The following is an 11,227-nucleotide window of genomic DNA, read 5'->3' on the forward strand; positions in this document are numbered from 1 at the left end:
AATAATTGTTATAAATGATAAATTTATAGTGACAGGAGTGTTCCTTTAGCTAACAACCCGATAAGTGAGGGCGACAATTCTTACCACGGTAAGCGTTTACCGGGTAAATTGTTGCATACGATATCGTTTTTGGTGGACTAAAATCTTACCCGGTAAGTAAATAATAGTGTTAAATTTTATCGGTAAGCACTTACCAGATAAGTGTTTGGTAACCGACTCCTAACCATACCTGAACCAAGAACATTTAATTGATTTCTGATATTATATTGTTTTTAGAATTGCTTTTTTTATTTGGTATACTTCAAAACTAGACCAAAAAAATAACGAATCTTTTAAATGTTTAGCATTTTATTAAACGAAGTTTACAAAATGTTTCAAATAAATCACTCGGATACAAAAACAAAATGTCTTAGAAACAAAACTCAAAGTTTCAATTTTGCAATCATTCGTACCAAATTTTGCAAAACGATTTTTTATTACAATATGTATAATTGTCATAATATAAAAAGTAACAAAAACAAACTTTAATGGTTGAAAAATTAATTAAACAAAATTAAAACTTGATGGTGGTTCGGGACTTTGGGTTGATGGCACTAAGTGATTGGAAAAAGGGTGTTGGAGTTGGTTGCCATCGAAGTCGTGAGGGAAAGGGGAGTTGGTTGCCACTTGTGCCAATACAATTTATTCTACTATTTAAGAAAAAAACGACTTTAAAACACAAAATACATGAATGTCATCGATGACGGATTCGGGATTTTTATCAAATGTATGCATCTTTGAGGTGGATTAAAGATCCGTAAAGTTATGATTTGATGTTTTGGAAATGCGGGTTGACATGGTAAATAATCAGTTTGTGTTGATTTGTGGAATGAAATACATTTCTCTAAATGGAGTCGACTCTTTGAGAAAGATGCAACAGCACGTCTCAGGTGTAAGTTCTATGTAACTTTAACCAAATTCCATGTTTCAAAGAGATTTTTTTTCCAGTTTTCTTGATTGATTTCGAGAGATTTTTCTGGTTTTTTTTTTGTTGATTTCATCTTCTTGTCTTTTAATTGATTTCGAGTGACTTTTCTGGTTAATTTCAAACTTTATCCTCTGTATTTTCTAACAGAAACAACATTGTAAAATCGTAAATGTTGTTTCATATATGAAATGTTAATGGTTGTCTAGTGTGTGGCAAAAGAAAGTCATGAACGTTTTACATATGAAACAATATTGTATAAATGTTGCATCTTTACACATAGTTTCATATATGAATGACGAATTAAAAACTCATAATACGAATTATCAAATATATAAAAGAAATGGAGTACATATGTGTAGACATACATTTACATTAATTAAACGTGAAGCATTAAGAATAATAAAAAGGTTGTAAATATGAAAACATGTCTTGTTTGTTAGATGCATTTGATATGATCAGAAGGGTACATGTACAATGCAGCGAGATATATTTTTATTTTAATGTTTCATTTTATTTTTTTTGTCTTTGTTGATGTAATACGATTTATGTGGTTTTAAAAAAAATAATGTTTTTACGATTTAGTGAAGTAATTTATTTTTGACTTAACAATAAAATTTTATAAAGATAATGAGTCTGTTAGAACTTAATGATTATCGTAATTACATTTTGGATTTTTTACATAAAAATGAGATATTTATCTTGTATTTGATTATGTTTATCTGCAATTAATTATACGAATTTAAAAATGGAGCTTTAATAAGTTGTACGTACGCATAATTTACTTTTAATTTTTAAATTTTAAGTAGTATGCACTAATATACAGTAGTTTATGCATAAAGAATAGTTTATACTATATTATAAAACATTTGACAAAAACTCTTAAAAACAACTTTTTATGCATAAAATACTGTTTATTAATGCATGTTACTTAAAACTCAAGATTACAAGTAAGTTGTGCATAAGTACAACTTATTAAARCTCYATATCTGAATTCGTGTAACTAACTGCAGATAAACATAATCAAATATAGGATAAACATCTCATTTTAAATATAAAAAATCTAAAATATAATTAGGATAATCATTGACTTCTAACAAAATATTTAATTATTATCTTTATAAAATATTATATTATTAAACCAAAAATAAATTATTTCATTATTAAACTTAAATTAAATTATAATAAAAAAATAAATTATGGAAATTACATAGTTGAAAACTTTTAAATAGTTGATTTGATATTAACATTGATATTTTTTTTAAATTTTTTTATGATATTTTATTCCAAAATAAAATCATTATTGCTTTCTTAAAAACACATAAAATCGTATTATAACATCGACAAAGACAAAGAATAAAATAAAATATGAAAATCGAGATGTATTTCGCTGCATTGCACGAGTACCTTTCTAGCAGATATAGATAGATGTGATTAACTTCTAAACCGGATGAATTCCTTAAAAAAAAAAAAAAGGGTGATAAATATTTATGTTTTTAGATTAAATGTTATGGTTTTTAATTTCAATTTCATTTAAAATAAGAGAGAGAAAAAAGGAACCTTTTTTTAAATACTGTATTAGATAAATATAATAAGAAATAAATTTATATTCTATGGCTGCTCTTCATGTACAAATGATCGGAGCCGCTTGTTTGGCGGCTCGGCTTGGCTAACATTATTCCCAAAGCTACCATCGCCGGAGGGTGGGATTCGACCACCGTCGTTCGAACAGGTGTAGCAGCTGACGCAAGCAGCCGCATCCAGTACCCTATCGGGACTCGACGGTGGCTGCGCCCGCGACTGCTCGGCTATTCGGAGCTTCATTTTAATCTGATTGGCTGATGGGCACGTGTCCACCAAGAACTCCTCCATCAGTTGATGACAGCTTCCCACCATTTCCTGTTAATTTAATGAACGAATTATGTGAAACTTATTTTTTCACAGCTTTCGATGCTTCGAATTTCACGCTTTTTCTTTGACGAAAAAGTGTTTGATTTACTGAGGAATTGTGTGATTATACAATAAAATTAAAGGAAAAAAAATCAAGATTACTTTGTTTACTTTCTCGTAGAAACTTTCCGGTACATCAACACCGCCGGCCGCCACCATCACCGCTGCCGCTGCAATCACTGACGAGGGAAACCGCAAAAAATCGATGACTGCTCACATTCAGAAACAGACCCACAATCAATAATCGATTTTTCAAAATCACTAACAATGAATTAATCGGGTCGGGCAGCGGAAATACCGCGAGTTGTACTGACGATAAGATCCGAACATGCAGATCGGAAACTCCCATGTGGATCATCGTTGTCGGGTCTACAAGAAACCGGGATCTTGAAGATGAAGTAATGGAGGAAATCGAAGGGAGTGATCGACCGGAGTCGCCAATTGAGATTAGCCATGACCAAAAGCTCCATGTTCTGAATCGTTTTGGATTCGAATATGAATCGGGGTTCCGATACCTGGAGGTCTAGGAGAGAAGGGATATGGAGTTCCTCCATTTTAGCAGCCAACGACAAACAAGTGACTGATAGCAGCTGAAATGCCCATATATTATTCCCCTGATATTCAAACCCACCATCATTATTACTTATTATAAATACATAAAACTGTATGTATAGATATACGTATAGGGGGTATATATATATACCGGAAGAGAGGCGGAGGAGAGAAACCGGTCGAAATAGTTGACGGATAGGATGGCGGTTGCTGGTTTAAACCCATAATGTGCGTGAGCCTGCGTTAAAGATGTGAAAAGATTACAGGTTGAATCATAGAAATGGAGTTACAAGTTTATAGAAATACATACGCTAAGGATCCAGTTAATGGAATCTTGACGGTGGGTCAGGTGGATGGATCGGCGTTGGCAGCGGAGGATGTAGTCGGGGGAGGGGAGGTGATGGGGTTCTGAGGCGATAAGAGAATCGATGACGGCATCGTCGGCCGGAGGATCGGGAACCAGGGGGAGGTCCGACATGGTTAGGGGTAAAGAGGAGATCGGCGGAGATAGGCGGTGGTGGTGGTGGTGGTGGTGGAGAAAGGCATGGCGGTGGTGTAAGATCACTTGGTAGAAATGAGAGGAAGATGGTACATTGGTGATTGCTATGTTTTCACTTTATTTTCTTGTACTCTTCTTGCCCTTTTTAATCACCCTCTCTAAAATAAACCAAGTATAAGATGGATGGATTCTTGTAGATCCACAAACATTTATAATGTGCTAATTTATTTGTTTTTAGTTTAACATTTAATTAAAAAATATCTTAAAAATAAAGACGTAAAAGTCAAAATCTTTATAAAAAGGTATATTAACTCTAATTCCTAACGTTTCTTTTTTGATATTGAAGATTCTGATGAGTATCGGTTCCAACAAATAATAAATACTAATCTTAATGCCCCTACTACATATTAGATTGTGATAGCAGTAAGTAGGGTCGGGTAATCTCAGAGATTGTTCGACAACTGCATTTCTGTATGAAAAGGGCTCACACCAGACTTTGCTCACGACCTTGATCATGTCCATGGTTGTGCGTACAACTAGTGCCCCTGATCTTTGAGTCGTGCGTTTGTTTTGCCTTGGTCTTGTGCTCCTTGGCAGATGAAAACCGTGAGATATGTGGGTTACCCCGCCGTCCTAGTTGCGGTTCCAGAGAATTAGGCGAGCCTAGCCTTGAGTAGGGTCGCCCACTAGGTTGTGTGGCTTCCCCTGCTTTGTTGGTTCGATCATTTGAGCTGCTACAAGGCTTGGAAATGCGAAACACGACTATAATCAGGTCTCTTCTTCTTTTTTCATTTTGAAGAATATTGTTAAAAAATTATCGGAATAACAAAAGAGGCTAAAAATTCAAAAAAAAAAAAACTTCTGTCATTATGGAAAAGTTGTTAGAGATGCTCTAAAAAAACCATCTACATGTAACTAAATTCTCAAATAAAAAACATTCAACTACAAAAAAATTAAGAATTGTCATCCAACTTTTAAATTTGTTTTACTTACAAAAAATTCGATCAAATTAGCAAAAATACTCCAAACTAAAAAATGTTTCGACATTAAATCAAAACACAGGATTGGGGGAGGGGGGGGGGGTCAAGGGGTTTTAAAGTCACAGGTGCCATTAACAAGGCAAGGGGTCGTTAGGGAGGGGGAGGGCAGTAATGCGCAACCACGTCCATGTACACGAAGAGGGGGGGAATGGTGATGCGCAAGGGAGAGGGAGGTATGCAGACATCCAGTTGATGGTATTGGTATACAAGGAGATTAGAGGTGGTTGTTTTGGTGCACGGGGGAGTGGTCATGGTGGTGGGGGATGTTGAAGTGGTTGTTGGCGGTTGTCGACGACGGTGGAGTGGTCGTTGTTGATTCTAAATAGTGGGAAGGGTGTTTCACTTGTGATGAATAAGCAGTATAGTACTTATTTTTCTCTTGCACTAATTTAAATTTCAATCCAAATTTTAATTAATTTTTCTAAGTATTTTGTGGTTTAAATAACTTGTAGTTTAATGAGAAATCAATGGGTATGTATACAGTTCCAATAGCAAGTAAAAATCATGCTCAAATTTGTTGGTTATGACGTACACCTATCTAAGTATCTGTTATTTATCTGACTTACACGTTACAGGAACATTTATGAAATTTATGCTTAGTCTAGAAATCTTCTCGCATCCAAGCACTTGATATTTTTCACCAAGTGCGCATTTACGCCTGTTTAATTCGATAGTGCATATTGCATGTAACAAAATGATCAGGAGTCAGAAATGTATAATCAAATATCGAGAGAAATTTCAAAGTGTTGAATTTTTTTTCAAACCCTAATAAGATGACAGATCCCTCTACATTTGGATCATAAATTTAGTTGACAATAAATGAAAAGCAGTATGCCGAATCTTTTCGTATTTGTAAGACACTTCATGATGAATAAATAAAAAACTGAATTGTGAATATAAATCGATCTTCCAATAATTTGTTATGATTAGATTCGAGAAAAAATTGATTGAAGGAATACAGGAAGAAGCACAATTGCACATGTAATGTTGCATGCATAATAATTGATATGTATATTACATATTTGTACTTTGTGCGTATATACGTACATATTAAAGAATTTCTTTACATCTAATTCCAATCGATTATATATTAGTAAGCGAACTTACAAACTGATGATAAAAACAATAAACTGGTAACAAAGTTTACGTGAAATTGAAATGAAAATGTAAGAACTTGCAAAACTCACACACACATACATATGTAGGTATGTATGTATATTGTACTTCCACGTCCCAGAAATTTGAATTCGAATCAAAATGAGAGGAAAAAAAATTGAATAACGGGTTATATGTACATTTTTCAAAAAGGGTGTTGTTATATGCAGATGGCCAGTTTGTTGAGGATAGAGACTGACCTCAGGTTCGGTGTTCTTTTCAATGAAGGTTCAATATTTTGTTATGAAGATGTCATTCAACGACTTTAATATGGTACTATGGGTACTATGGAAAATGGATATTGTTAGTGATTAATGTAAAAATAATCTCTTGATTTGTTTTCTCATTCATTAGTCTAATATATACAATATAATGTAAATATACCACCACCACCACCGTTGTCAACCACTACTGCCACTATCTATAATGAAATAATATCAAGTATTTACATGATTTATTTATCAGCTATGACTCCTTTACATTTTAAACCAGTTAGAAAACTAATCAAAAGGTTTTAATGGGCCCTTTTCAATTCATCTTCGCTTATTAGAAATAAACTAAGGTTTTCGATTTGAATTTGCAATATATGTCTTTGTTTATATTAAATATAATATGTAATGCCCGAAAATTGTGGTGTTACTATTAAAATAAATTTCAAGAAAGGTCGAAAAACGGGCCCAACCAAAGGCATGACACAGCGCAACAAGGCCCGCGGCGTGAGCCGTGATAGCCCTTGTTTGGCACGTTTTTGTACTCGGGCGACATGGCCCGCGACTTAGATCACGAGAAGCCTCTGGTACATCTTTTTAAGCCTTATTTTTTTTCACCCATTTCTTTCACCATCTTCCCCCTCTTGATGATTTTGACATTTTGGGGACGTTTTTGGAGCAGACGGAGAGAAGAACCTCGGAGATTAAAGTTCTATGATGGAAGGTTTCAAGATCTTTATGAAGTAAGTGATTGGGTGTTCCATTTTGTAGATTTTTTAGATCTAAATATTGTGTTCATATTTGGTTTAATTCTAACAATGGAAAGTGATCTTGAGAAGTTATTTAGAATATTTACTCGTGGATTCAAGTCTTCACTTTTTGGAAGCAATAGATGGGGTTGGAAACTAGGTTTTTCCTAACCTAGCATGATGAGTTTCAAGTTACTTGTGAAAACTATGTACATGCGAAAAATATCCATTTTGATGTATTGAAGTGTTTCCTTAATATTTATCAAATGTGTTGATTGTTTGATGAAGTTTGCATCTTTTATGCATTTGGTTTTATAAATATTGAACAATGCCTATGTTTGGGGGTTTTGGACATTGTGAGAAATAAATAATAAGACTGTGATATTTTAATAATTTATTGTATCATAGAGATTATTTGATGGTAATACACTTTAGTGTATTTGAATTATAATATATGTTTAAATATAGTTGGCAGTTAAAGAAAGTTGCAACTTTATGAAATAGAAATAAAGGAACATAGGCATATGTCCTATGGGGATGCCAAATTCTATAAAATGAAAACAAAGAAATGGCATGACAAAATGATCTATAACAAAGAATTCAATGAAGGCCAACAAGTCTTCTTGTTCAACTCTAGGTTAAAACTGTTCCTAGGAAAGCTCAAGACTAGATGGTGTGGATCATTATTCATCCATAAAGTCCATCCTCATGGAGCAATTTACCTAGTTAAACATGAGAACAACAATGCGTTCAAAGTAAATAGCCATGAAGTTATATCATGATCTTATAACAATCGTAAAGCATTGTTTAGTGGACGTGGTTACCCTTTGCTAAAAGCTTCAAAAAGGTATGTACTTTCTGAAGTCCATTGTTTGTAAATAGGAATTTCAATTATTTAATTGCTTTCTCTGTACATATATGCTTCATGTTTTTAGTAGTTCTAATGTGCAGCCTTGTTCAAAGAAAAGGTTAAAATTCAAGATGTTAAGTAGGGGTGTTCATCGGTTGAAATCCAATCTGTAAATTCCATATTGATCTTCTTTTATTAATAAACGAATTTAAAAAGTGAAAATTGTATGTTTGTATCAACTTACATACAAACTGTTACCTTTAAAACTCTTGTATATCCGTTTGGGACTAACAGCCCCTAACGACAATCATCGTTCCTTTCAAATCTTGGGAGCCCCACTGCTAGGAGAACCTGCTGTACATGTCATTTAAGAAAAAAAAATGTTAGGCTTAACGTCTATTGAAAACAAACATGTTTTATAAGTAAAGATTTGAAATCACGAAATCAAGAATATAAATCAAAAGTTAAGTACTCTCACAAAATAGGATCATAAATTCAATAATACGTCTTGCAATGACGAGGGAGACCCAATTTCCATTGATCGTGATGGAACACAAAAGTAGGCCATGAGTCTATGTTATAGAGATTCTATTATGAAAAACTGGTCATCGAGTTCAACAGCCAATGGTCTGTAGTTCGAGTCCTCCAATGTTTAAGAATTGATCATTTACTAGAATCAAATCATTGTGGGACACATGATAATCAAGTTCAACCGTCCGCGGTCCATAGCTTGTGTCCATATCTATAGTTTGGGTTCTCTGGTGATTTATTACCCGTTCTAGCTATTTCATGGGAATAACTATCCTATCTTACATACGAAAATCGGCTTCTATGCCTATGGATCCATTACGTTATAGTTTGAAACTTGATACAACCTTAAAAAATGATTGACTATACTCAAACATATTGTTTTTATCATGCTTCATGCAATCATAACATTTAAAATTCAATATTGACCAAAGGGTCCATATTCTCATGATGTTCAACAAGGCGTGTTTTCTTTTTCTAAAACTAAGTATCAAAATAACCATCTCTTTCAAGAGTTCATAAATCCAAAAACGATCTTGTTCCATAAGTAACGTTACTTCCTCTTTCCAAAAATATGATTTTTATTCCAACGATGGAATCCAAATACAGTCTGAACCATAGGATCCAAGTCTCGAAATGTCATATCTATAAGAACAACACATCTTTATATAGTGATATCAATAAAGAAAGAGAAGAAAGAGAGGAGTAAATGAAGAGAAAGGCCTAGAAATCCCAACTTTAATGACCTGCATGCCTAATGCGAACCTAGGGTCGTGGCACAAAGGTCGCCCGCGTCCCTGACTCGACCTTACGATACAAGAAATGTGAAGATGGTTTCGTCGTGCAAGGGTCGCAGTCAAAAGGGTTGTCAAGCTCTAAAACTCACCACCTATGGTATAAAGGACGCAACCTTGGCCTTATGATGCAAGGGTCGCAACACAAGAGTCACATGACTCATGCAGAGGCCTGAAAACACCTCAGTCGATGCTCATTTCCAAGTCTAATTTACAAGGCTTTCTCACCAACAGATATACTATACACAAAAAATTTACAAGGAGTGCAATCTCGATTAAGACTGATCAGAATTTAATTAATTACATTATAAAATCTCGAGTGTTACAACTCCCAAGTGTCATGTCAACTTTAAAATTTTACCTCCACGATGATGATTTCATCCCAAAATGTTTCATTTTGCATATCGGATGAAACCAACACTTAAAGGTTTCATCATCGTCTTCATGAATTAGGTTGCATAAATATTGAAGAAAATAAAATAAGTATTACAAAAACGGAAGAAGGATTTCATATTTTTTTAATGAAACACTGCATCTGCTGTTTGTTTGGTAACCGATAATGTCTCAGTCAGCTTACACACCCTTTTAACATGTACTAATTCCATGAGACCCTAACGTTAAGAGCATCTCCAACAAATTCTCCAAAGTCGAAAAAGCTAAGATTTTTTTGTTCTTTATTTTGCTTCAACAGATTCTATGTATTATTATATAAAATAGAAAAAAACAAGAGAAAAGTTCAAGTTTGGAGAATTCTTTAAAATTTTATTTGAGGAGAGAGAAATAATTTTTTCCGTTCCCACCAATAAAATTGAATTAGTACTGTTTTACATAAAGTTATTTCAAAAAAATGTATTGGGATGATAAAATTATAGAACATATATTTGCACTTGATTTTATATCCAACTTGTAACGAAAGGTGCGATTTCACATAAGAAATTTGGGAACTATTTCAGAAATGGTGGGCTCTTAACAGCAAAATGGGAAATACGGTGCTCGGTATTGTTAACCATCATGGTGCTCGCTCGCTTTCTCCTTAGCTTCAAAGGAATTGGCAAGCATTCGTTGGGGCTACGCTTTATTTAGTTCCAGGTCACCTCAATAACAAAGTTTTTCGAGGTAAGTTGTTATCTGAGGAGATTTTATATGCGGAAATAAGTGTCTGAGTCTTTGAATGGATCTCGAGACGATCTCATATGGAGTCTCTGAAATGGGATAGCAGGGGCCAACACCGCACTTCCATATCGTAATTTCCATTAGGCTGCAATTTTCTTATATCGGGTTCTGATCAAGTTATGGTTTCTTTGTCTTGTAACATTTCATTTGCTTACGTTTTTTTTTTGCTTCGTTCAGCCTCTATACCTAATAGTGGTTTGGTCTGTATCCCATCTAACCTTTTTGCTTAATAAAATTGGGATGCCTTTAAAAAAAAAACTTAAAATCTTATCCATTAAGCTACCATTGCTAGGGTTTTTTTTTTCCCACTTGTTATGTATCTTTTTTGTTCCTTTACAACCCCCAAACACAAAAAAACTGGGTAAGTAGTAAGTAGGTTCACAAGTTGGGCTTACTGATTGGGCCTGGTATGCGTGCAGAATGGGCTTACCAAAAAAAGAACTGTTGCTTGCTTTCTTTTTGTTTTGTTTGTTTATTGATTTTTTGGGTCAATGTTGACTTTCAAACTGTTTTTTTTAATCTCGTTTTAATATAAATTAATATGGCACATAATATATCTATACTATATTATAATGCATTTGGCTAAAACTCTTAAAACTCTTAAACCCGTTCATCCCTATCCGATTTCATCCCATAACTGAATTTGTGTAACTAACTGCAGATAAACACAATCAAATACAGGATAAACATCTTATTTTAAATATAAAAAATCTAAAATATAATTAGGATAATCATTGAGTTCTAACAAAATACTTAATTATTAT

At 33.7% G+C, this 11,227-nt stretch overlaps 1 protein-coding gene across 1 annotated transcript; it reads right to left on the bottom strand.

The window, feature by feature from the left end:
* Positions 1-2,575: 2,575 nt before the first annotated feature.
* On the bottom strand, positions 2,576-3,944 carry LOC112506270 (cyclin-D1-1-like). The gene is made up of 5 exons (XM_025110283.1): positions 3,777-3,944; positions 3,618-3,704; positions 3,213-3,528; positions 3,017-3,123; positions 2,576-2,863 (listed from the first exon to the last, which is right to left on the bottom strand). The coding sequence occupies exons 1-5, from the start codon at positions 3,942-3,944 to the stop codon at positions 2,576-2,578; spliced, it is 966 nt and encodes a 321-aa protein (XP_024966051.1).
* Between the last annotated feature and the right edge of the window lie 7,283 nt (positions 3,945-11,227).

Source organism: Cynara cardunculus (assembly GCF_001531365.2).
Source record: "Cynara cardunculus var. scolymus isolate 2C chromosome LG 2, CcrdV1, whole genome shotgun sequence".
Lineage (NCBI taxonomy): Eukaryota > Viridiplantae > Streptophyta > Magnoliopsida > Asterales > Asteraceae > Cynara > Cynara cardunculus.

What these genes read in the sequence shown, in the direction of transcription:
- LOC112506270 (XM_025110283.1), bottom strand. Translation starts at nt 3,944, where the DNA reads ATGTCGGACCTCCCCCTGGTTCCCGATCCTCCGGCCGACGATGCCGTC. An exon ending in CCATTAACTGGATCCTTAGC is followed by an intron (nt 3,705 to 3,776) that starts GTATGTATTTCT and finishes TCTTTAACGCAG; the next exon opens with GCTCACGCACATTATGGGTT. An exon ending in TCTCCTCCGCCTCTCTTCCG is followed by an intron (nt 3,529 to 3,617) that starts GTATATATATAT and finishes TTTGAATATCAG; the next exon opens with GGGAATAATATATGGGCATT.